We start from the raw sequence: 27,974 nt of genomic DNA, 5'->3' as shown, positions 1-27,974 counted from the left end.
GGCTATATTTGCACGCCCCAAAACTAAAAGGCCCATTTACTTCAAGCCCAAATCTCATAACCCGACCCGAACTCCATCCCCAATCAAATTTCCCTGCTCCATGGAAACAAAAACGTAGCACATCTGCTCTCCACACTCCAAAAACAAATTTACTCTCTCCATTTCTCCATTCGAATAACTGAAGATCAATCGCAATGGGATTAGGGTTACTCGCTTCTCGAGCCCTACGATCTTCTAGAATCATTCGAAACTCTACCCGCACCATCGTCTCCACGCCGGAGCTCAAAAACGCCGATGCTGCCGCCGCCGCAGCAGCTGCGGACGCACCATCAGATCTTCCGAAGAGAAACCCAGTTGGTGGTGCTCGAGTTCATTTACCTAATCCGGATGATGTTATTGAGGTTTTCGTTGATGGGTACCCGGTCAAAATCCCTAAGGGTATGACTGTGCTTCAGGCTTGTGAAATTGCTGGAGTTGACATTCCGAGATTCTGTTATCATAGCCGACTTTCTATTGCTGGAAATTGCAGAATGTGTCTTGTTGAGGTTGAGAAATCTCCTAAGCCTGTTGCTTCTTGTGCCATGCCTGCACTTCCAGGTATCGCCATAGTTTATTGATCTAGATTTGTATTTGTATTTTTATGCTCAATTTAATGCTTTAATTTCTTGTTTAAGCTCTCAAAAACGTTAGCTTTATCTATCCTCAATATCCATTCAGTTCTATTTGGACTCCCTATGGTAAAAAAGAGAGCTTTCCAAATTAACACTGGTGCTTAAGTGACATAGACTATATAGGATGGTAATGCTAATCATGTATTTTATTTTGAGTAGTAATAGTGGACTAGTGCTGCTTGACTTAATTGAGAACCAACTGAAGTTCTGCAAAAGAGGCTGTGTATATGCATCAAACTCATGAACTACAGGGGCCCCATGTGTGCATATCTATAGTTGTATTAATGGAGAACCAACTGAAGTATTCCCATCACATTTCTACAAAAGAGGCTGTGTATATGCATCAAACTCGTGGTCTACAGGGTCCCTGTGTGTGCAATTGTATAGTTGTATTAATTGAGAACCAACTGAAATATTCCCATTGCATTTCTGCAAAAGAGGCTGTGTATATGCATCAAACTCGTGATCTACAGTGTCCCTGTGTGTGCAATTATATAGTTGTATTAATTGAGAACCAACTGAAGTATTACCATTGCATTTCTGCAAAAGAGGCTCTGTATATGCATCAAACTCATGATCTACAGGGTCCCCGCGTGTGCAATTCTATAGCTGTATTAATAGTCAACAGTAAACGGCCGGTCATTTGATCCTAGGAAAAAGAAACCATAAAAGTAAACTCTTTTCATGTTACAGCTGTAGTTAACCAGACCATATATTATGGGCTAATGATATGTTCATTTGAGCTTGTTTGCTCGAGAGTCCGAGTGGTGATATTGCATGCCTTGTATCAGTACTTCAGAAATGTTGATTGAGTCTTGTCAAAACAGAAGTTTCTATTTTCTTCAGCTTCCCTTTTCTGAAGAATTATGGGAAGCTGGTATTTTCAATATTCTGTAGGTATTTTCTTTGGGTTAGTAACATCTTGACCTGTTGTGCATTTCACTTACTTCATTGTTGCTTGTTATTTTATAGTTTTCATGAAGGCTGATCCTATTTGTAGTTATTGTTGAGTTATTATTGGCATTTTTTATTGTTTTGGTTTGCCATCTGTTCCTTGGGTTTACATTAGTGTCGAGCCTTGCAAATTTATCTGGAGGGCACGCTTACAGGAATGAAGATCAAGACAGATACACCTATTGCCAAAAAGGCTCGTGAAGGAGTCATGGAATTCTTGCTTATGAATCATCCACTTGATTGCCCAATTTGTGATCAGGGAGGAGAATGTGATCTCCAGGATCAATCTATGGCCTTTGGATCCGACCGCGGGCGTTTCACTGAAATGAAGAGATCTGTGGTTGACAAGAATTTGGGTCCATTGGTGAAGACTGTGATGACCCGGTGCATCCAGTGTACAAGGTCTGTGTTTGATCCTTACTTATCCTAGTGCTTTTTGCTAAACATAAAATTTGTGTGGTTCAATTTCTCGTGGAAATGAAGTTTAAAAATCAACCTTAAACCAAAACTTGATAATATTGTTGTAAGGTGTGGCAGGCCAACCGTGAACCGTCCATGGTACACAGATGCTTCATGTGCATTGATGTATCTTGATACTGGTCTCACTCGAGTATAGTTACATTGTGCAGGTTTATAATAGATTAAAAAATAGCAAAAAAGGGTAAAAAGGGTACAGATGTATACTGGATATTTACATACCTGCATCCTGAATCTGAATCGTACGCACAACTTTTTGATGTAACATAACCAACCGTCAATATTGTATCTTTTTATGTTCCCCAAATCTCATGAGAAAAACGTGCAAGTCAGAGCATGTATGAGAGATTGAGTATAGCAAATATTTATTAGGTTTAAGCTTTATACAGGAGGAATAGGAAAGACTTGCTTGAGTGCATTTTATATCTCTAGCACAGTATGCTCTGATTATTGGCCTGCTTGTGGAACAGGTGTGTCAGGTTTGCATCAGAAGTAGCTGGAGTGGAGGACCTTGGAATGTTGGGTCGTGGTAGTGGAGAAGAAATTGGAACTTATGTTGAAAAGCTTATGACAAGTGAGCTTTCAGGGAATGTGATTGATATATGTCCAGTAGGAGCCCTTACATCAAAACCTTTTGCCTTCAAAGCCAGAAATTGGGAGCTAAAGGGCACCGAAAGCATTGATGTGACTGATGCTGTTGGTTCTAACATCCGAATTGATAGTAGAGGTCCGGAGGTCATGCGTGTTGTACCACGATTAAATGAGGTACTGTATTTTATTGGAGCTCTTATTTTATCCCCTCTGAACTGAGTAGTCATGCTTATATTTGGTAGATTATCTTATTCACGAGGATCACCTGTGTGTCTCCAGTTCCTGCATTTTTTTCTAGTTGGGAAGTCATTCAAGTTTTTAATGTTTCAGGGTAGCCCAAGCTTTAGAGCTGATTTAAAATTGGACCTGACTTCTGCTTTGCCAGTGTGTTTGTGCATTAGCTTAGTGTTGCCTAGGCTCTGCCTTTTTCTTGTTTTCGGTTTAGATCAAAATTTGATAATTTGTGCTGAATAGTTTAGTAAGAGGAGTTTTTGTTTTTGAAAAGAACAGCCAATGTGAAGAGGCTGCACCTGATTACAAGGTCTAATTAGCAAAATATAGGTTGATGATGTATTGTATCAAAATGATTTTTATAAGGTGGTAGACTTCATTTTCCCCATCCTTCTACTCTTCACATTCACATATCTCGCCCTTCACATTCACATTTTTCAGCCAACTGCTGCTGCAAGTATGTCTATTTCACACTCGGCCATTGCACTGTACACAACCTGCAGCAGAAGGAAGAAGAGTAAATATGACTAAATGCTGCCTTGATATGATCTGGACCCCTTGATCGTTTCTCTTTTATGTGTTTTCTCTTCTGAAAATGTTTTATTTTTGTACTCCTTGAAGTAGATACTTCTAATTACCAGTATACTAAATTCTTAGTTGTAGTTTCAGAATTATTATTTTCTCTGTTTTTTCCTTTGCTTTTGATTTTGTAAATTAAAAGAGTGAGTTACTGCACATAATGGCACAGGACATCAATGAAGAATGGATATCAGACAAAACACGATTCTTTTATGATGGTCTGAAGAGGCAAAGGCTCAATGACCCCATGATCCGTGGTGCTGATGGACGATTTCAGGCAGTGAGCTGGCGGGATGCCCTAGCTATTGTTGCTGAAGTCATGCATCAAATTAAGCCAGAGGAAATTGTTGGTGTTGCAGGAAAACTGTCTGACGCAGAATCCATGATGGCACTGAAAGATCTTTTGAACAAAATGGGGTCAAACAACATCTTTTGTGAAGGAAATGGCATGAGTCCAAATGCTGACCTTCGTTCTGGATATATTATGAATACCAGCATTAGTGGCTTGGAGAAAGCAGATGCTTTCCTCTTGGTTGGAACCCAGGTAAATGTTTGCAATCCTTTTCATGGTTATAATTTGGAAAAGGGTTGTCGCTTGATCTCTTCTATATGTGCATAGTGGATGGAAAAACTCCATGATCATTCATTTTTAGTTTCTGTTCCATGCCTACCCTTTTCCCTGTTCCCAAGTACAGTACAAACAATCTCTGGGGGTCCTTTTGAGTGGGAAAGGTGTCTAGGTTGAGAATGTACATGATTGCCATTGATGTAACCAGCTCATCCTTCTCTAACTAATGATAAGAGGGAAACTAGTCCTCTTGTTACTGATGAGGAATATGGTAAAGAGCTAATATGGTCATTGGGGTAAACTTAATTCTCCGGGAATGAAATTTTTGACTTCTACTGAATGTGCTAATTATTAGACTAGTTGATGGTTTGGCTACTTAAGTTAATTGTTGAAGGATCAAAATGTTGTTGAATTGGCTAGCCTAATTTTGCAAATCACATGGATGATATTCAGAAGTGTGATAAAGATTTATGATAGCTCCATTGAGGACAACATTGTACATTTGTTTATTAGGAACTTATTACCTTTAGCAAGCTGTGTATCTATTATTCTCATGCTCTATTAATTACTGGCTACTATTGTCTTGAATTTTCCAGCCAAGAGTGGAAGCTGCTATGGTGAACGCCAGAATCCGCAAAACAGTTAAAGCTACAAATGCTAAGGTAGGTTATGTTGGGCCTGCTGCTGATTTCAACTATGATCATGAACATCTTGGAACAGACCCTCAAACACTAGTTGAAATTGCCAAGGGAAGCCATCCATTTTCCTCAGCTCTCAAAAATGCTAAGAACCCAGTGATCATCGTCGGTGCTGGTGTGTTTGATCGAGATGATAAGGATGCTGTCTTTGCTGCTGTTGACACAATTGCAAAGAACAATAATGTCGTGAGACCTGATTGGAATGGACTAAATGTTTTGCTTCTGAATGCTGCCCAAGCTGCCGCTCTTGATCTTGGACTTGTGCCTGAATCTGATAAATGCATTGAGTCTGCGAAGTTTGTATATTTGATGGGTGCTGATGATGTGAACTTGGACAAACTTCCAGATGATGCCTTTGTGGTTTACCAAGGTCACCATGGTGATCGCGGTGTGTATCGTGCCAATGTCATTTTGCCAGCATCTGCTTTCACAGAGAAAGAAGGAATATATGAAAACACAGAAGGATGCTCTCAGATCACAATGCCAGCAGTTCCCACTGTTGGCGACGCCAGGGATGATTGGAAGATAGTAAGAGCATTGTCTGAAGTGGCAGGTGTCGGATTACCCTATGATAGTCTAGGTGCAATCCGATCTCGAATTAAGACAGTAGCACCAAATCTCCTAGAAGTGGATGAGAGACAACCAGCCACATTCTCAACTTCTTTGAGACCTGAAGTCAGCCAAAAAGTAAGTGCAACTCCATTCACACCTGCCGTGGAGAATTTCTACATGACTGATGCAATTACTAGGGCATCAAAGATTATGGCTCAGTGTAGTGCCTTGCTAAAGAAATGAGCATCGGGTATCGGTACCTGTAATAAGTTTCTTCCATTCACTTTTTCCTGCCAGTGTTATCAGTTTTAAAGTTGATGGGTTTTTTTGTATTGAGATCAAAAGAAGAGAGCAGAGAAGACTGTAAATTGATGTGCCACAGTGAATGTCCTCATAAATGGCACCAACAACTTGGATCTCTAGTTTGTACTTTTTTCTGTAATTTAATCAGCAGGTTTGCTGTGATTGTTGAGTTTTCCACACTAAGGTTGGAGAAAATTGAAATTCATTCTCAGCACAAATATATGAAACTGGAGAAACTCTTTTCTAACATAATAAGACTTTCATATCAATTCAGCACAATGGAGAAATATATCATCCATTAACTAGTACTTTTTTATTTCATATTTGTAGTCAAGTAAAAGCTCAATTTGAAGAATACCTAGGCATACTTTGGAGAAAATGAAATATGAAATGTGTCCACTGACAAACATTGAAATAAGGCAAACAGTTTCTACAGGGTGTAGGCTTTCTGAAAGATAATGAGGAAGAAGGGAGTAAGTTAGAATGAGGCAATGTGACTCAATTATGATTTGATGTAAACATTGAGTACAAGTAACTGTATCTTCCTAGCCATACAATATTCGAGTTCTAGAAGCGTTTGTAAATGTCAAGTGTGTGGAACAATTTCACTTCATACAAGCTTTAAAACACCTTAATGGACACATATCAAATACCAGAATAGGCAGAAGGCAAAGACAAATACCTTAACAGGAAAAGACTAAACCAATAGTCATTATTCTTTGATATAGGACCTGAAATAGTTCAAAAAATTTCCCTTGATCACATAACAAGACATGCATGATATACACAATACAACATAAAAGACTCATTCAATAGTTTTAACTGACTAAGATAACATAGCTGACCTAACAAAACAAACATACTAAGCATCAAAACCTCCACCTCTCGAGTCTCACTCGGATGCATCATTTATATAAATGAATAACCACTAAATTACAAAAGTATGAAATTCAACTCATAATTGTAGTACAATGAGTTCAGTGCTAACTATTTAAAAGGCTAAACACATCAAGTTCAAATCTTGAATCCATCTCTGCTTGATGTTGCTAGATTTTGACGCAGCTTCTATGTGTTGGAATCACAAACTCTTATAGTCGTTAAGTCTCCAGCTTCACTCGTGTAGTTAATGATTGAACAGGTCAGTCTAGTACAAGTGAAGCCAACAAGCAGCACCGATGCCTTTTCTTCTGAATCTATCATTCCTTTAATAAACATGATGCATCAAGACTAAACATGAGCGAGTTCAAGGACAAAATTATGCATCCTCCAAAAGGACCTAAACACAATAACATTTGGATGAAACTTGCCTCTTCTTCCTGGTTATAATTCTAATTCTAGTCTGCTGTATCTGGGAGCTGTACAAGACTTCATGCTTTGCTTGGACGCCCGTATTAGTCTATGGTACACGAAGCGCTAAACTAGCAGTATCATGCTGCAATCTTCTGTGGTTGCTGGTGTTGAGACAAAGCTGTTCCTTGGTTTCTCCTGTAAAAGGACCAAATTAATATGCAAGTTCATGATATCTTAGGATTGGCTCTCGCAGGGAAAATACATATATTGTTGAACATGGTCACGGAAGGTAATAAGATGAAAGAAGGATATAAAAAACATAATTTCAACTGTGAATTGTTTAAATAGCAAAAGATTGGCAAAAAGCCCTCAAAGCCTTTGCCCCCAAGGCCTAGTTCGAGTGGCAAAAAATGGAGGATTTGTGACTTAGGTCGCAGGTTCAAGCCGCACACCATGCAAACGAAGCCCGGTATTAAGTGGAGAAGGGTAGAGGGGCAGGCCCATTATCCACCAAGTTTAGAAGGCTGTGATTGGTCCAGAGGGCGCGAATCACAGGTGGATTCTCGGTTATAAAAAAATCCCTCAAAGCCTTTCGACTTGTATATGAGGAGTACATTTTGCGATGATTGAGGTTAAGCAAAGACTTCAATGCACCTCGTCAACCTATCATCTCTTCATGCAGTATACTTAAAATAAGATTCAGGCTCATGTAAGATGCAGATATCTTTGGTCTTTGGCTAGGTTGCTCAGACTCTTCAAAAATGTTGTCAAAAATGTAGTCAGGTGTGTTACATCATCCAAACATAGTTCACTGTTGGAGTATGACACCAGTGTGGCAATATTTTTTGAGAGTTAAAGCAACATAGGTGTTTGGAAGCATGGCATGCAGTACAGGGAACAAGAAACCAACTGGTAACATCTTCCCTCGTCTCATAACAGTACTATTAAGCTATCATCATAGTACATGTGTTGGTGGGAATAGGTGGTTCCATGTGGAATAGTCGAGGTGTGCACAGGCTGGTCTGGACACCACCGTGATTTAAAAAAAAAGACTATTATGCTCATCACAGTACCTATCAGTTTCAACAGGACATCACTTTGGTACCATGGAACACTCTAGGTGTGCACAAGCTGTGGCTCAGACACCGCCGTTTTTTTTTAATTAAAAAAAGGGACTTTTATGCTATTTTATAATTTTACCCATCTGTTTCAACAGGACATCACTGTGGTACCACCAGTGAAGCAGTCCTACAATTTTCTTTAGCTGTGCAACCTTCCATGCCAATAACCATGTAAATTTGTTCTATTGACATAACAAAATTACTTTCTCCTCACGGAAAATGGATTAAATCCTTTCTATGCACCAGTTACAGAACCAGGAATTAATACCTTCCATTTTTAGTACTTCAATGAGGATTAAGGATGAAGAGCTGAAATGGCAATCACCTCATTGACACACTTGCACAAATCTAAAGTCTCTACTTAAGTAACTGACAACTGACGTCTAGGTTATTGTAACAAATCCAAAGAACAGGTAATAATTGCCTCTGACAATTGGGGGGTGGACCTAGATCCATGCATATGACATAGAGGTCATTTGGGTATTCTTTTTTATAATTAGAAACTTCATGCTCGCTGATATGGAGTCAATAAAGAAATAAAAAAGGGCGGAAGAGGGATTCACTATAATTAGTTAACAACTGACCTTGGTCTTTCTTTACCACTTTTTGTTGTTTCCCATTCCTCGACTCTGGTTTCCAACGAGCATTTGCAAGTGATTCACCTAGTAACTCAGCAATCCCTGTTGCCATTGCCTCAGCCTTTTTGAAATATGGAAACTTCTCCCCCTCAAAATGATTAGATAACCACATGTACATGGACAACACTTGGTGCTTAGTCTCAAGATCCAAGAGCTCTGAATCATTACGAGCAGAACAATTTGGCATACCCATTGCTATATTAACAGGCAGTGCTTGTGCATACGATGAAGCAAACTTCAGAAGATGGTACATTGCTTTTGGGTCTCTAATGTTAACAGGGGCAAAGCAAAAATTGAAACGATCTTCAAGAGATAATCCTTGAACTTTCTCCAGCATATTAGCTATCTTTTTTATGTGGTTATACTGGCACAAGAAGTACGAACCATCCAAACGGCAATTTTCACCAAATCTATCAAGCAGCTCGGCGAATGTAGAGTTAGGAATTTGCCCCGCAAATAACTCCACCTGCTCATAGAAAGGAAAGAGCCCAACTTTGTTAACTTCTTCAAATGGCTTCTTCAGACACTCAATTAAGTAGTCTAAATCCTCCAGCTGCAAAGTGGTTGCTAGTCCTTCAGGATAGCGACTTCCTCTTCGACCAGCTCTTCCAGCAATCTGCTTCACCTGTGATGCAGGAACAGGAACAATCCGGTCACCGTTGTACTTCGACAAGGTATAGAAGATGATTCTCCGAATGTTTAGGTTTAAACCCATTCCGACTGCGTCACTGGCAACCAAGACATCAAACTCATTGTTTGGATCGTTAAATAAGGTAGCTTGCTGTCGTCGTGTCTCTGGTGGTAAGGCACCATAAATTACACAACAACGGTGATTAGAATGCTTCTCAATCGCCAATTTTACTTCAAATATCTCTCTTCTTGAAAAGGCAACAACACAGTCCCCGGACTTCACTTTCGTGAGATCACCTAAAAGGGTCTTTGCTTCAACCACCAATGGCTTAAACCTCTCATAATGCTGTTCTACCAACTCATCCCCAGTTTCAGAACAGACTTTGCGAACAATATTCAAAACACTTGGATCTCCACAAACATGTATCTCATCAGCTTTTAATCCTAGTAGAGCCCTCGTCCATGCATAACCTCTATGTGTGTCCGCCATCATTTGGATTTCATCAATAACTGCTACATCATACATCTCATCAGTCGAAACCATCTCAACCGTGCAAGCAATGTGATTAGAAAATGGGACATGCTTCTTCTCCTGCCCTGTAAGAAGACTACAGTATACCCCTAATCCATTCACTTTATCGAAAACTTCCATAGCCAACAATCTTAGAGGACTACAATATATACCCTTCTTTGCTTCCATGAAACTTTGCAATGCATTATATGTTTTACCACTATTAGTGGGACCACAGTGATATATGATCTTGCGTTTCATCGCCCTGGCAAATGGAAACCAAGAATGAGGTTTTGTCAAATCCGCCGACTCAACCATTTTCCGGAAGTTCTTAATCTCATCAGGGAACTCCTCTAAGCAGAACTCCACAAAGATCGGAAACAGAAACTTCTCAGCTTCAATACACGGACCAAGTGACACTAAGTACTTCACAACATCAACCTTACACTTTCTAAAGAAAAAATTTCGGAACTTCTGAGCTGCTGTAGGAAAAAATGAAGCCCCAATATACACAGCTAGCGCCTGATTAGAAGCCCAGCCAGACTTAGCAAAACATCTAAATATCTCAATCAAAGTATCCCAATCAGCTCGTGTTTGCTTTTCACACTTGGTAGCATCCCTAAGCTCCCTATATATTTCCACCGGATCACGACTAGCTATTTGAACAAAATTCAATCTTTTCTCAGACCCAAATCCTCCATCTCCACACTCATTCTCTTCCACATCCACATCACAAACTTCTAATTCATTATCCCCATTTTCCACCACTGTAGAAAAAGGGTGTCCATAAAAATGAAAAAGATTCAATTTTTTCCATTGATTACACCATAAAGATGAAAACTGAGGTGGGGTTGGTATTCTGTGTCCATAAACATCAAAATCTTGAATTTTTTTTGGTTCTGCAAAATGGGTATGCAGGAATCCACTAGAAACTGATAAAAATCTCAACTTTGATACATTATTCTTGGATAAATACAGATAAAAAAGATTTCTTGCTGGTCTTATTGCCATTTAGGAGATAAAAGATTATTGCATCAAGAATGTAATATGCATATAGCAAAACAAAGAAAATTATACAGAAGCTAAAAATTACAAAGGTAGAAAAATATTAAGCATACCTCGAAGAAAGGAGAAAGAGTGGTGAATGTTGGAACACAAACTAAAACCCTACGAAGGAAGTTGAAATACAGTGGACAGGAAAAAGAAAAAATTATTTTCCCAGATTTTTAGCATGTAGGGTTAAATTTTTTGCTAATATAAAAAGTGGTTTATAAAGAACAATAAAAACCTAAATACTTTTTAAACAAATGTCTCGAATTTGAGTAATATATATAGTTTTTTTTGTTGGTAGAGAGCACTAATATAATTCAATATGTGTATCGAAAATCGAACGGGAGGTCAAAAAGTATAAAATGTGAGGTAATTTTTTCCACAAAATAGGTTCTATCTGTTAGACGGCAAGGATTAAATATGAATCTATTTGTCATACGTTATTGAAGGTATATATGCATCATTTTTTAAATAATTGATATATCAAACTTTAAATCGCAAATTTAACGACGTGAAATTTGTTCCGATAACCAAAGGATTATTTATAAAAAAATAAAATAAAATAGCTATATTTAGGAATATGTACTTCATTCAAGAAAGTTGTATTCATATTTCAATGCAAATATTTTCCTTAAAATAACTTTGAAAATATTTTTGAAATTTTTTTTGTGTGTAGTGTTATCCCAGAATCCACATATAAAATAACATCAGATATATTATTATTGCATTAGTTCTACGGTCTAATGATGGGATAATAAATATTAAACACAATCAGATTACTTACAAGATAATTGATTAAAGTAAATTTCTACGATAACGTATAAAACCTCACTATTTATTATAATATCAAGACAAAATTCATGATAATAAAAAAATAAATAAAAAGTTAGAAGGTTAAAAATACCTAAATTATTATATTTTATTTGCGATTTTTATACCTTTAACTATTTATTCTTCTTTTTACCTATCTATGATATCATTCCTTTTGTATTAGTAAACACTTGGACTCTGAGGTTGGCCAAATAATTTTTCTCAATCGACAACACATGTAGGCCAACTCAATGTCGATTTGTGCTTTAATACAAATGGAGAAATAATTTAGATAAGTAAATAGAACAATGCATCGTTGAGCTATGAAATTCGCGCCATTTAACTTTGAAAGAAAAAAGAAGACGATCAATCATTCTACCGAACAAAAATACATGTCCCTTGACATCATTTTAAAGTATGAATTAAACTTATAACAATACTAATTTGTATACAACAGATAGAGAAGATGAATCAAGAAAAACTTGATCAAGTGTTACATTATGCTTCTGGCTTTCAAACCGAAAAATCGATATCATTTTGAATCTTCATCTGTTGTCTTTGAGCACGAAGCAATGCCAGTTTGCTCGTACGAGCCTTCCCAATTTTGTCCATCAAAACATTTGATCTCAACATGAGTTAACGTACCAGGATCAACGCACCTCAAAGTAACAGCTATTCCATCTGGATTCGATCGTGGAATGTAAAATGAAGTTATGCCACAAACTTTGCAGAAGGTGTGTTTAGCTGTGTGAGTACCGAATGTATAGGTTGTGATGAACTCCTTAGAGTCTCCGAGAAGTTCAAATCTCTCCGAGGGAACTATGAAGTGTGTGTTTCTTCTCATGGAGCAGTCAGAGCAGTTACAATCCCACGCAACGATGCTAGATGGTGCATAGACTCGCCATCTTACTCTTTTACAGTGACATCCACCGGTATGTAGTACCAGCTCGGAATCCATTCTTCAGAATCGTCTATCTCCAGACTGATACTGCATCACACATCATATATTAGTGTTTCATCTTGAAATAAAGATTCCCCGATAATCTACTTATTTCATACTTCTGCAAACGACAAATCTTAGGACTAATTATCATACTAGCAAGCAAAAAAGAAGACCGGTTTTAGGTGTAAGCTCTGCATATAGTCCCTCGGATAATTAGCATGTACAAACTGTGCACATTCTGTTTTCAATGAAGCGATTGCACTAACAGATCTGTGCATCACCAAACGTTTTAACACATTCTGTTTTCAACGAAGAGATTGTACAATAAGTCTATTGTTTTAACGGAAAACTATGAGAAAACACATTTTATATGATCAGGATGAAATAAATGATTTCCCACATTGTGTAATTCAAATGTATAAGGACACCTTTTATCTATAATCAGTTCCAAATCATCGACTGCCCTGACAGTCATTTCAATACAAATGTCCGCTAAAACTAGTTTCCTCTAACACGTTCGAGAGAATGAGCTTGAGGATATCAGACAAAGAACTTGTTATTACATAAACGTAAAAAGACAATACACTGAATAGATAAACATAACTGTTTGCAAGTATATTACTGTGAATCATATCAGATAGGAATTAGGATCAATATATCCGTCAAAATGGGGTTGATGCAACACCAGATAGTGTTTAATTCGCGTATTCTGCTAAAGATAGGCAAAATGTACAATGACATTTCAAGATCATCGACAGCCAATATACTTATACATTAGGATCTCGTCTATCCAAATTCAAGCATCGATAAGCAGCTCCAATACTAAGGCCATGACAGCTAAACAGACATCCATGGCACATGTTTCCTAGATATAAATTGCATTTCAATCATACCTCGACTAATTCCACCACATACCTTCTACACCTCCCACCAACACAAATACCGAATGACTCTGCCACAATGACTTAGGCATGTGAAAAGAAATCACCTCGTGTTTATTTTTCAAGCCTATATCTTATTGCAATCTTCTACTGTCACACTCTTAATATGTATTTCAACATAATCCGAAAAATTCAGCAGGTCATTAATATATCGGAAATCTATGAGGTAAGGGTAAGGTCTGCGTACACTCTACACTCCGAAACCCCATTTTTGAGATTACACTGGACATGTTGTTATTGTATTTGTATACATATTCTTTGCTCAAACATGACAAAACACATAAAAAGTCCCAAATTTGCTTAATTGCCTCTAAACTTAGAGTAAAGGTACAATCTTTTCAACTGTTTAAAGGCAAAAAAACTCAACTTGGAGATCCTAATCACATCATTAAATGAGATATAAATTGTAACAACAAATTGATTTTTTTTTTTTGCAGAATCTTTAAACCCCATAACTAAGCAAATCCAGTTGAATCAAGAACTATTATAAACATGATAATCAACTAAAAGTAATATTAACTTATAAAAGAAATGAAAAAAGACAAATTAATTTAGATTTTTACCTTTTGCTAAGTCTAAATTGGAACTACTTCACTATAATTCAAACTTCAAATCCTGCAAAAAAAAAAATTATAAATCTTTGAAGTCAGTCAGAAAATATAAATTTCTCTTTGGGCCAATGGGCCTGACATTTGTTTTAGAATTTGTAGAAAGCCCATTTTGATGTTCAATATGATTATAAAGCCCATTTGTTTTAGAATATGTTCATCCAACCATTAAAATTTTTAAAAGGGAAAATTACATAGGATGGCAAACATTACTATGTAATTAGTTAATAAGGGTATAGTTTAATTTATTTACTGTCAGTAAATACAGTTTTAATTTTTTTGCCATAATTAATGGGACCCACTATCTATTTGTATACAGAATAAAAATAGTCATCCAAAGATTTTTATATAATTTTATTCAAAATCAAATTTATCTCTCCTATTCTCATTCCATATCTTTTCCTAAAATTACTCTTCCCTTCTATTGAATTTCCATTGGAAAATTTTTGACCTTCTCCCTCCGATGTTCTTCCACTTTTCTTAGGTAACCGCCAAATTCATGGCTTTCAATATTTTTTTTCTTGAAACCTTCTACAACAATTGTAAATGTAGTATGATTGTTAGTTTTTTCATATTTTTAAAAAAAATCTTTATTACTTATCACATTACAAGTCTTTCAAAATCAGAATAGATGATTTCTATCCATGTATGAGGATTACGAGAGGTATGTCATTGCATGTCAATGTTGTTGATAATCCACCTTCGTTTCAATTGGGTTAACTCAGGATTCTGGGTTAATGTAGGGTCTATGGCAAAACATAAACAAGTTTAAGTTGAACAATCTATTGAAGAATTGAGATCCATGAAAAAAAACGATCCAATGGCAATTCATAAAGTCATCAACAACGCGAAATCTAGCGGCATTAAGATTGTTGAAGGTGGAAGTAAGATAAAAAGTCATAAAAGAGATTGAATCTGCCTCATCAGAACTGGACAAATCTGAAGAATATCGGGAACATCAGGTTGTGTAATTTATATACAAATTACAAAGTTATGTATATAGTGATTTGTATATTAAGTTAATATATACAAAGCAGTTCTTAATTGTATATTCTATTAGTTGTATACCAATTACTAAAGTTAGGTATATAATGGGTTGTATATTAAGGCAACATATACAAAGTCTTATGAGGCAATAGCTATTGTATACAATTATTTAATTTTGTACAAAGAAATTTGTTAAAATCACTCTATAATATTATAATACATTATACAAATTCGTCGATATATACAAAAAATTATGAACATAATAAAATATTGTATATATAAACGTTACACCCTCAAATATAGAAACATATTTCAAGCTTACTATATATACAATTAACAAATGAATATTATATACAATCATTTTAATCATTAATATTTTTTTTAAAAAAAAAAACAAAAACATGAAATCACAAATGCACATATATAACTATAATATATATACCAAAATTATTCTACATTATACAAATTCCTAGAATTATACAAAAGAAAAAATAGGAACATAATAAAATATTGTATACAAACAGATTACCCAAAAAAAAATTAAAAAAATATATGATGGTCATATACAGTTTAAAACACAAAATCAATTACACAGAAATATTGTATAAAAATTATATACAATTTCGCAAATATATACAATATAATCAATTTATATATAAATATATCTATGTGTGTGTTTATGTGTTTCATAGATTTATCTAAAAAAAATTAGAAAAAATATTTGATTTTGAACTGGTATTGTCTTTCTATAGCTTTAGAATTCTTTTTGGAGAAATATTTGATTTTGAATGTTTTGCTTAAATCATGGGATTATGTGAATTTATTGTTAGCATTTTTTGTGCTACTGTTACCATTTATTGAAAAATATTTTTTTTTGTATTTAATTAAGAAAAAATGTTTTATACAAATTTAGAATCACCTAACAAACTAAACTATATCCATGGAATGTGATTATGTAAACTATACCCATGGAATGTAATTTCATAACATTCGTTTGTCATATATGAAATTTTCCCAATTTAAAATACGCGATGAATATATATAATATATGTATGATTCTATGTATAATATGTGTATATCAAATATAATCTTTGTGACAAAAGTCCTCTAGTTTAAATGTGAATTTTTGTTTAAATTAGTCCATCACTATTCATAGGTGAATTTGAAGATTAATTGTGTGACATTACCCATATCAATCGAGTATTTATGGTCACCAAAGCTACTAGCTTTTCTCGTATATACATCTGCAAAGTGCATAGATGGATAAATACACTAAGTCGGGCTCCGCGTCATAGGTATAAATATTGTATGCATATACATCAAATATTTTGAATCGAAAATAATTAATTTAGCTAAATTCACAAAATTCTGAATTCGTTTTTACATGTTGTTTCATGATTCTTATGACTTTCTTATCTTACATTAGATAAGAGTAAATCAACTTTATGGTTAGCTTAATCATTTCATCTACTCAAGGACCACATCAAAACAACTTCTATCTTGAAAAAAAAATACCATCAAATGATGAACTTGACAAGCTAGTTCAATCATCAATTTCTACTTTGCATGGTGAACTGGATAGATCAAATTAAAGCACTTCCAAAAATAATTTATAATATTATAATATTCTCTTTACTAGCAATTTTATAATAGGTCAAATATATAAATAAATCTCTAAATTTGTTGGGGGGTTTTCCTCGGGTACTTTAACTGTGTCATTTTCCTATTGAATTATTAAACCGCCCATAATTTGTTCCTTTTAAACAAACACACTTGGCTGATGTGGAACCAGATTTTTGAAGGGTATTGATAGAGCATGCATATGTTTGTTCCAGAACTCATTAGTCCAATTGATAGTGAAAATGTTCGAAATTAATTATATTTAACTTCAAGTCATTTGAACACGTTAGAAAACAAATGAGACTAACACAGTTTGTCTTCATTCTTCACTCAAAAATATTACAATAAGAACACAATCGAAGACATTTACAATAGAAAAACGATCAAAATCAACTAACGATGTTTAAAAGGAACAAATTATGTATGATTCAATAGAAAAATAACATAGTTAAAGTACCTAAAGGAAAAAAAAAAACAAGCTTAGGAATTTGTTTGAGTTCGGCCTTTATAATATTTTTATATCCAACATATTATCAAATTTTATGATATACGTAAAATTATGTCTGATATTTTAAACTCTTTGTCCAATCAAATATAATATAAGAGACAAAGCAAGTAGCTTTCAATGACATCCTTTGTATTGTCTCAATCACAATAATTGATATACGTGTGCAACCCCTATATATACAACTTGTAAATACAAATTAAATTGTTCAAAAATTAGTCAAAATCTTCAACTTCATTCTTCCCCAGGGCCCCTTTTTTTCTATCTGAAATTAGAGGATAAGCTTTGAAAAAAAAGATGTATGATTGCATGACAATAGACTAAGGGCCCGTTTGGATGGGATTAATAAAAGCAGCTTTAAAAAAGTACTTTTGAAAGTGCTGAAACTTATTTTTAAAATAAACAGTTACGCGTTTGGATAAAAGTGCTGAAGTTGCTATGCCAAATGTGAAAACGGAAAAATGGAAGAAAGAAATGTTAGAGTAATGTGGGTAATTTGGAGATTGTATAAAAATATTAAGGGCAAAAAGGTAAAAATATGGTCAACTTAAAACAGCTTATAAGCTAAAAAAAAAAAAAAACACCCCTACCCCAGCTTTTAACTTTTGACTTAAAATAAGTTTTTTTTAATTTAAAATAAGTTATTTTGAGTATTGCCAAACAGTTAAATAAGTCAAAAACCAGCTTTTAAGTCAGTTTGACCAGCTTTTAAGCTGAGCCAAACAGGCTCTAATTATAATCTATCAAAATATATAAGTAAATAAGTAATTAATGATTTCGGTTCACTGTTAAGATATTATCTGATTTGAATTTAGGCCAACACAAATTTATCTTAGATTTTAACTCAAAAGGCGGAAATTACGCTTCTACTGTTGATTCTAAACTGATTTTTATAAAGGGTATAATACATAAATAGGCCCTTTAACTTGACTTCGAATCACATTTATGCCCTTTAACTTTGGATGTGCACAAGTAGACACTTAAACTTGTATAAAACTGAACAAACAGATGCACATGTCTTAAATGTCATCCTGCATGTCATTTTTTGTCATACATGGTATCCTACGTGTATTGTGGTGCCAAGTAGGACTCGTGTGTTTATTTATTTAAAAGTTGAATAATTAAAGTGTCTGTTTGTGTATTATGAAAGTTAGAGATCAAAGTTAAAATTTGAAGTGAAGTTTAGGATTCAATATATGTATTATGCCGTTTATAAAGTTCCTAACTTTCTTCTTTCGTTTCGAGGTTAAATTAATTTAAGGCCTCTTGCCAACGTTACACAATATGATAATGTGGTCCAAATTAAAATCAAATATTAGTATAGTGGTATGGGCATGTATTTAGTTTAATTTAATATGAGATGTGCACTATGATCTGCTATAATGATTGATATTGATAGAAAACACTTACATTCTTTGTTTCTAAATAATTAATAAAATTAGGAAAAATGGCTAGTTATAGAATTGATAGGTTTGATATACACATATACAGTTACAATATATTGGAACAACTCTTCTATATTTCTTACACTACCGACATGTGTATATGATTAGAAATTAACGACAGACAAATTTTATAGTTAAATAATAAAATTTATTACTGATTTAATTTAGCAACATATTATCACAATTTTATTAGTTATAAGTAATTTAGCGAGAAATATTGAACGACGACAAAGTTCATAGCTGATCTTATTTTTATTTATAGTACTAGTTTATTTTCGTTGTTTGCCTCTTCCCGAGGGGTGGAGAGGTTAGGTTAGTCGAAAAATATTCATGAATTTCTATTTTTATAAGGTGAGAAGGGCTACGTAAAGAAAAATATTTTCGAGTCTATATTTGAATATCAGTTGATACAAAGTTGAAATAACTCGTGATAGGACTAGAAAAAAAAACCCAAAGTTTAAATTGAATAGAACTATATAGGTCGAAAATGTAGAATACAAATTTATTTATTTGATACAATTTTCGTTGGACTCATTCAAGATTTACTCGAATTATTGCTCAACAAAAAATGAAATTAGTTTCGTTTCATTTAATATTTTTTAAAAATTATCAATCTACTGGGAGGACATATTTTTTTCTTGTTTTTTTTTTAAATCCTGTGAGAATGCAATAAAAAATATATTTACGTAAACTGATATAAAATATTTTTTAAAATGAGAAGAATAAATACCACACATTATAATCCAAGACAAAAAAAAAAATACTAATTTTAGTTACTATAGGTTAAGAAGTTGTACGTCCTCTTAGACCATATAGTTCCCTACCATATATTGACAAAAATAATTATAATATAACTTTTATTTTAATCTAAATTATAATATATAAATATAATCTATTTATTTTCATTTGTATTGTAGTGAGAAAGTTAGACAACACCACAAACATTCTGCAAATAGTTGTTCAAGGAGAATCATATTAGGTTACATTTAATTTTATTCTATTCGATTTTATTTATAATAACGTTGTTTGTTTAAATATTTATTGATTATGATAAAATACAACAAGAAAAAACAATGTTAAAAAAATAATTTTTATAATAAAATGTTATTTTCTGTAAAGAACAATTATTATAGAAAACTATGACTGATTATATTATATATCGGATTATTATTAGTTTGACATGCAAAATACTACAAGATTCCATTTATCAAAACAATAATTGATGTTTTTTTATTTGTTAGAGTTGATAGATTAACCATATAGACTACATAGCCAATAGCAACAAAATAAGAAATGTTTTTGTTGGTTCAATGAATCACTTAGTAAATGAGTACATAAAATATAATGACATCCAAAAAGAAAAAAAAGGGAGTCGAAAAAATAGTTTAATTCTTGTAAAATAGTTTTTAAACGTTTAAAATATATAGAAAAATAGTGAAACTTTACGTACTAACTCCTCAACTTTCTACAGAGATATTCATAATGATTTTTTATAAAAATATATCTGAAAATTGCATTATTAAAATATTTGAAAATTAATATATACGAAAAACTGAAAAAAAAAATCGTAAATTAACTTCTAAATGATCAAAATAATACTTCAAACTCTAGTCATATAGTACCATTAATTGAATCACCATGTCTCCTTTAAGGGAGGCAACAACTTGAATTGGATAAAACTTTAACTTGCTATAGAGAGTTTAATTGCATGCATTACTTCCAAAATTCATTGATTATTTACTGTTGAATTCAATCCATATATACTATGGTATATATTGTTATTCAATCAGATCTCACTATTCTTAATTAGAAATTTTAAATTTAAATTTTATGATTTGAATAAATTTTGAAAAGATCGATGATTTAATTATAGGTTTTAGCTCATTGTTTTCGAGTCCGGAGCCTAAAGGGTACAAAATATTAACAAAAATTTCAAAATGGTATATTAAATTTTATATTAACCAAAATGGTAAAATCGCTGCAAGAACAGCGATTTACTCCACCGGAAAAAGTAAAATCGCTGCCTGCCTGCAGCGATTTTGCAAAATGTGATTTTTTTTTCAAAAATTGAAATCGCTACCTAGACAGCGATTTTTAATTATTTTTTTTAAATCGTTGCCTGGGCAGCGATTTTCAATTTTTTTATAAAAAAATTTTTATTAAATTTTTTTTTTTGAAATCGTTGCATAGGCAGCGTTTTCCAAATTTAAAAAAAAAATCTTAAAAATTGCAGCGATTTCAAAAAAAAAATTTATAAAATTTTTAAATCGCTGCCTATGTAGCGATTTTATAAAGAAAAAATTTTTGAAATATTGAAATCGCTGCCTAGGCAGCGATTTTATAAATTTTTTTAAAAAAATATGGCGATTTCATAAAAAAAAATTAAAATTTTTTAGATCGCTCATTGATTAAAAAAAAAATATATTTTTTAAAATTTTAAAGCAACGATTTTATAAAAAAAAATTATAATATTTTTTTGAAATTCAAATATATATCTTATAAGAAAATATGCATTATTTTAAAAAAATTAAGAATAAGTAAGGTAACGAAAATTTTTTTTTTCTAAAAAAAGATATATATTGAATTTAAATTTAAATGATGTTTGACTTCAAATAGAATTCTAAATTCTATTTAAATAAATTATAAAATCGCTGAGCGATTTAAAAAATTTTAATTTTTTTATGAAATCGCCATATTTAAAAAAAATTTATAAAATCGCTGCCGATTTCAATATTTAAAAAAAAATATTTTTTTTATAAAATCGCTGCGTAGGCAGCGTTTTTTTTTTTTTGAAATCGCTGCATAGGCAGCGTTTTCCAAATTTTCAATTTTTTTTTAATAAAAAATTGAAAATCGCTGCCAAGGCAGCGATTTTCAAAAAAAAAAAATTTAAAAATCGCTGTCTAGGTAGCAATTTTAATTTTTTTAAAAAAAAATTACATTTTGCAAAATCTTATTTTTTTTGGTGGAGTAAATTGTTGTTGTTGCAGCGATTTTGCCGTTTTAGTTAATATAAAATTTTATATATCGTTTTTAAATTTTTATTAATATTTTATACCTTTTAAACTCCGGACTCCATTGTTTCCTATACTTATTTTTTCGTTTGAGTAAATATTAAATTATTTGAATTATATGACATGAAATAAATTTGTTCTTCGTTTACAAGTTGGAGCTAAATTAAATTTTGCTCGTGAACTATGTAAAATTAAATAATTTGTTTTGTTGATGTCACTATCTTTCTTTTTAGAAAATTTTCCACAAATTTCTCTACATCTGTCCAAAGACAATTAATAAAGAAGTTGAAATTAACAAGACAAAGTTTAGTGATTTTAATTACTAACCTCTAAATTAATGATTAATGTGACATCTCATCCTTTTCATTTCATAGGAGGATTGTGAAATCACAAACTTTTTTTTTCAAACTCATTATTCACTAATAGAAAACTCGTGAATCACTTTTTCCCTTTTTGGTGAGATTAATCCGTAAATATTTATCTGATATTCGATATTCAGTGATTAGATTAATTAAAAATTATATTATATATGGTTAATTAAAAGAGAAGCACTCCCTCATAAACTTATTCATTCCAACGATTTGTTTAGTATTTGAAAATTTTATGAGAAAATATTAATATTACGGTCTGAAATAATTATAAACTATTACACATATTAGATAAAATTTCTATAAGGTATAGCAACGTATAAACAAACATTAAATCGGAGTTTATATTATCCAAGATAATAAGAAAAAAAAAATTCCACCTTATAAGATAGGGAAAATTGTATATAATAACAAACTAATAATCTAAAATAAATGGAGTAACTAGGGTTTGATTTAATTGTGCTCCATAGCAAACGTTTGCAAAAANATCTTTCTTTTTAGAAAATTTTCCACAAATTTCTCTACATCTGTCCAAAGACAATTAATAAAGAAGTTGAAATTAACAAGACAAAGTTTAGTGATTTTAATTACTAACCTCTAAATTAATGATTAATGTGACATCTCATCCTTTTCATTTCATAGGAGGATTGTGAAATCACAAACTTTTTTTTTCAAACTCATTATTCACTAATAGAAAACTCGTGAATCACTTTTTCCCTTTTTGGTGAGATTAATCCGTAAATATTTATCTGATATTCGATATTCAGTGATTAGATTAATTAAAAATTATATTATATATGGTTAATTAAAAGAGAAGCACTCCCTCATAAACTTATTCATTCCAACGATTTGTTTAGTATTTGAAAATTTTATGAGAAAATATTAATATTACGGTCTGAAATAATTATAAACTATTACACATATTAGATAAAATTTCTATAAGGTATAGCAACGTATAAACAAACATTAAATCGGAGTTTATATTATCCAAGATAATAAGAAAAAAAAAATTCCACCTTATAAGATAGGGAAAATTGTATATAATAACAAACTAATAATCTAAAATAAATGGAGTAACTAGGGTTTGATTTAATTGTGCTCCATAGCAAACGTTTGCAAAAAATTGTCAGGCGCCTCTCTCCCAAATATCTCATTCGCCACTCTCCTCCAATCTCTCGCTCGCTTCCTCACTTTTTATACAAACACAAGTGTATAAAAATTGTTTCTAATTGTATAGAGCAGAAAAAATTGTATAAATACATATATTTTTGTTCTCCTCTCTCCCCTCTTCCAGATCTCGCTCGCCACTCTCCCAAATCTCGCTCGCCACCCTCGCCTTTCTCACTTATACAAACAGAAGCGAAATGTATAAATTGCGTTTCTGTTTGTATAAAGCGTGAGAAAATTGTATATACACATGCAAGTACATATATTTTCGTCCTATACACTTATAATTATATAATAAAAATACTCCTCTGCCCAGTTTCTTTTGCCTTTCTCTCTTTCTCGTTTTATACAATTTTCAAATTGTATCTAATTTCTCTCTTTCTCGTTTTATACAATTCGATTCAATTGTATATTCCTTGTCAAGTCTCTTTTGTCTTTCTCTCTTTCTCATTTTATACAAATTCAAATTGTATATAATCATTCTATACACTTATAATAATACAATTCGTTTTATACACTTCGTTTTTATACAGTTCTCTGGCCAAGTGTCTTTCTCTTTCTTGTTTTATACACTTCGTTTTATACAATTTGATTCAACTGTATATGTATTGCGAATTATACAGTTTCTATGTTTGTTATGGAGCACAATTATGCAAACTTTGCAATAACATACAAATATAAATTTTTTATTTGCTATATATGAAAGTTGCCCTATAAGATATGATTAATTAAGCAAAGAAAAATTGGCCATGAATTATTATTAGCTAAGACAAAATTTCAGATAGAGATGTGAATTAATGTTTTAACATCAATCAATTATCTATCTAAATCAATTTAAATGTACTAATAATATAAGGTAATAGAAATTGAGTAAGAGTGGAATTTCCTGAGGGGAGGTCTTTTTCTTATCCTTGAAAAAAAAGAAATCATTCATAATTATTTTGGTATGATCATATGATATTCAATATTTACTGATTAGATTATTTTTAAATGCGCATTGAGAAAAATATATCAAAAGGTAAAATATTTCATAATGAGTTTGTAAACATTGAAATTTTGTGGGACTCTACAAGAAGTGTTCGATTTGAGTTGAGACTCTACAAGGTGTGTTCAATTCAAATAAAATTCTTGGAGGCATCTCAACCCTAAACCCTAATTCACGCGTATATAAAGGTTATAGAATTCCCTTAAAATGCATCTCAAAAATTTCATAAAGAGATCAAGATTTCGAAATATTTCACAAAAATCATGAAATATTCATATAGAGATTAAATCTAAATCATGCTAGTTCGAAAAATACGCAACTAATGACCCTAAAATCACGGATAATTAATCTTTTAAGAAGAGAATGAAGGGAGGAACAAATTTATACTGTTGATCTTGATTAATAAAATTATATTTCTTCATATTTTATTTGTATAATTTATTTATTTTTTATATGTTTAAAATTTATTACACACAAAGTCATTTCATTTTTAAAACTTGTACTAAAAACCTTAATTAAAAGATTAAAAAAATCACATTCATCCCACCACCGCGTTAAACAATTCATAAGACATGCCAAAGGACAAGAATCTAGCCTAGTAGATTTTTACGATTTTTTTACACATATAGTCTTATAGGGATGATATGTGGACACATTTAATTGCAAGGATTTGGAGAAAAAAAGAAAAAAAGTTGTTTTTTTTCTTTTAATTAGTTTGTTTTTGTTCCATACGGTTTTCTATAAACAGCCAAACAAATTCTTCCTTCTTTATTTTCCATCCAATCATTTTTTATCTTTTTGAAAAATAATAATTACAATCGGTAAATTTTAAAAGCTAAATAATAAAATTTTATTGCTAATCCTATTTAATCGATGAACTATCAAAATATTCTATGAGCTATGAGTTATTGATAAGCAGTAGATTAACAATGAAATTCATAACCAATTTAAATATTTTTTATAGTGAGTATTCGTTAGTCATTTTTATATTCTTCAATAATCTTTATAATGTGCCTTGAAAATCATGACACTCTAGGAATAATATAATGGCATAATACGTAAATGTGTCATTTAACTCGATTTTAAATTATATTTATGTTCTTCAACTTTGAATGTGCACAAACAGACGCTTAAACTTGTATAAAGTTGAACAGATAGACACACATGTTATCCTACTTGTCATTTTTTGTCCTACGTGGTGTCCTACGTGTATTGTTCCATGTAGGACTCATGTGTTTATTTATTTAAATGTTGGATAGTTAAAGTGTCTGTTGGAGGTCAAAGTTAAAATTTGAAATCAAATTTAGGGTCCAATTTATGTATTATGCATAATATAAAATTATCTTCTAGGCGACTCCATTTCCTATACTATTTAATTGTGAAAATTTTAATTATTAAGGATAAAAATATAATTATAATTGCCAACAAATTATTTTTATCAAACCAAAACATAGGGAAAAGCTTGAAACTTTTTAAACAAGGTTCTACATAATAAACACTCAAAGAATATTTAATTTTTGGGGCAAAAAAATGTGGATGAATTTTATTGCGCCATATGGCTAAAACTTGCCCATAATTCAAAAGCTTGATTGTTACTTCAATTTATGATCTATTTTATATTTTATGCTACGTGTGATAAATTGAACGATTCACTAAACTTTTTTCACAAAAATCAAGTGAAAATGATTTATAAAAAAACATGTGATTTTGATAGTGAGTTGAATTTTGTACCAATACTTTTTTTATAACTTCTCTTCCCTTCTCATGCACTTCATTATTAATTAAATATAATAAAATAAAAATTAATAATAAAATAACAAATAACTTGAATATAACGTATCATATTAGCAGAGTTCGAAAAAGAAGCACATCTCAAAAAAATGATATCAGCAATATACCTTAATACTAATGTTAATAACTATTTTTACGACTCTAATTTATGTTCTTTGTTAAAAATCTCACACCGGTAAAGGAATGAAAATTCGATCTCCTTATATTGACTTTAACAAACCTCCCCTTATGAGATTGTTTTTGAGGTTGAGTTAGGTTCAGATGTCATATCTTTGCATCGTATTAGAGTCAGATTCATTCCACTTTATTGTTCACAGATGTTGGCTCCCATTTAGAAGTGTTCGATCACGCTTGGGAGGGGTGTGTTAAAAGTCACAAATTGATAGAGGAATGAGAATTTGGATGGACTTAGACAAAACCTTCCCTATAAACTAATTTTTAAGGTTGAATTAGACTCGAATATCACATCTTTAAAATCTATAAATCAAATGAATACGTGTCAAATATGAAATAACAACAGAAATAAATGATCTTCGTTGTATAGAAATATCTTGTCACTTGACAAACGATTAAAAAATAAGTTAATACGAAAATATAAATAAGCAACATAATTGGTGTATAAGTTTAAAAAAAATAATTCACCATCATATTTATCCAACTTAATAACTAACGATAAAGATATTTCTATATTCTAGATGTCTAATATATTAATTTTAGTTGTTAAAAATATAGTTGGGAAGATACCGTATACAGGACAAAATTCAATGAAGTCAAATTATTGCTAATTATAATTTTTCAATTCCATATAGTATAAGATTCACCGAAAAGTATAATTTATGTGATTATATATTTTCGAAATGATGTCAATGAGCTAGCTAGCTAGCACAATCTCTTAATATTCTACAACTTCCATTTTACGTTTTCTCATTCAACAAACTAATTTTTTTTTCTTTAAGAAAAAAATATTTATAATATTTGTCAATAATTATATAAATAAATAAAAGATATCTAACATATGTCTTAGGTTATCTTTCTTGACTTTTGTATATTTCAAATTAAACTTGATGTTCCTTAATCACAAGTTTCAATTTTAAATTCAAAAAAATAAAAATAAACTATGCTAAAAGCATAGCTTTCAACAATCAATACTATGAAATATTTAAACTCGAATTAATCGACTATAAATATAAAAAATTAGTTACGCTGATATATATATATTGAGAGAGAACACTATTGAAAGTGGACCATGTGTGATATCTTTCTAAATTTTATCCTAAAGTATTTTTACATAATTATACGTAGCTATGAAATTTAGTGCCAAATTATGTGCATGAACATATTAATTTAAAACTATATGATTAGCCATAGTTGGGTCCCACTAACAGTATATCATTAGTCAAGAAAAAGAAATATGAACAGAAAATGAGTGGTAATAAAAGAAGTGACTTTATATGTTCTAGACCACCTAATTATAATTTTATGAAAGATTAATTTCCACTATAACTTACTTTAATTTTCTTAATACAAAAGGAATCTTTTTATTTTATTTTTTTTAAAAAAAAGATAGTCAAAACACCAATGTTTGAAAGAAATAATAATAGCCTATTTTTTTTCTTGAATTTATTAATATTTGTGGTTAGAAAGATGTCAATTCTTAATTAATTTGGTAAGTTAAATAACAAGGATGATTTAATAAATAAACTAGACCATAGACTGTTCCTTTTGCTAATAGCCCTATATATAATATTTATAAGAAATTAAGTAATTTTTTAGAAGTCAATTAGTGGAGAGAAAAAAAGAGAACAAAAAAGAAAAGGTGGAGCTAAAACAATACAAAAGATTTAGAAAAGAAAGAAGAATAAAGAAAAGAGGAAAAAGAAAACTCTTGTGGCCAATATTGTAATCCCAAAACAAATTGTGATATAT

At 31.7% G+C, this 27,974-nt stretch overlaps 3 protein-coding genes across 4 annotated transcripts; 1 reads left to right on the top strand and 2 right to left on the bottom strand.

Annotated features, from left to right (window-relative positions):
• Positions 1 to 114: 114 nt before the first annotated feature.
• Positions 115 to 5,903, top strand: LOC107004525 (NADH dehydrogenase [ubiquinone] iron-sulfur protein 1, mitochondrial). The gene is made up of 5 exons (XM_015202739.1): positions 115 to 597; positions 1,781 to 2,027; positions 2,573 to 2,867; positions 3,673 to 4,047; positions 4,668 to 5,903. Exons 1-5 carry the CDS (start codon positions 195 to 197, stop codon positions 5,562 to 5,564), a joined length of 2,217 nt encoding a protein of 738 aa, XP_015058225.1. The 5' UTR covers positions 115 to 194; the 3' UTR covers positions 5,565 to 5,903.
• A 458-nt stretch (positions 5,904 to 6,361) lies between these two features.
• On the bottom strand, positions 6,362 to 11,049 carry LOC107002904 (DExH-box ATP-dependent RNA helicase DExH18, mitochondrial). Of its 2 annotated transcripts, XR_003575285.1 has the most exons (3): positions 8,620 to 11,049; positions 6,932 to 7,109; positions 6,362 to 6,826 (listed from the first exon to the last, which is right to left on the bottom strand). XR_003575285.1 is itself a non-coding variant. In XM_015201111.2 (2 exons), exons 1-2 carry the CDS (start codon positions 10,823 to 10,825, stop codon positions 7,021 to 7,023), a joined length of 2,295 nt encoding a protein of 764 aa, XP_015056597.1. In that variant the 5' UTR covers positions 10,826 to 11,049; the 3' UTR covers positions 6,362 to 7,020. The 2 variants fall into 2 exon arrangements, 1 of the variants encoding a protein (XP_015056597.1); XM_015201111.2 differs by having other exon boundaries at positions 6,362 to 7,109.
• A 968-nt stretch (positions 11,050 to 12,017) lies between these two features.
• LOC107004132 (centromere protein V) lies at positions 12,018 to 14,196 on the bottom strand. The gene is made up of 2 exons (XM_015202370.2): positions 14,122 to 14,196; positions 12,018 to 12,662 (listed from the first exon to the last, which is right to left on the bottom strand). The coding sequence occupies exon 2, from the start codon at positions 12,630 to 12,632 to the stop codon at positions 12,207 to 12,209; it is 426 nt and encodes a 141-aa protein (XP_015057856.1). The 5' UTR covers positions 12,633 to 12,662; positions 14,122 to 14,196; the 3' UTR covers positions 12,018 to 12,206.
• Between the last annotated feature and the right edge of the window lie 13,778 nt (positions 14,197 to 27,974).

This window comes from Solanum pennellii, chromosome 11 (assembly GCF_001406875.1).
Source record: "Solanum pennellii chromosome 11, SPENNV200".
Classification (NCBI taxonomy): domain Eukaryota; kingdom Viridiplantae; phylum Streptophyta; class Magnoliopsida; order Solanales; family Solanaceae; genus Solanum; species Solanum pennellii.
The sequence above is the reverse complement of the archived record's forward strand: the minus strand, read 5'-3'. Positions and strand labels throughout refer to the sequence as shown.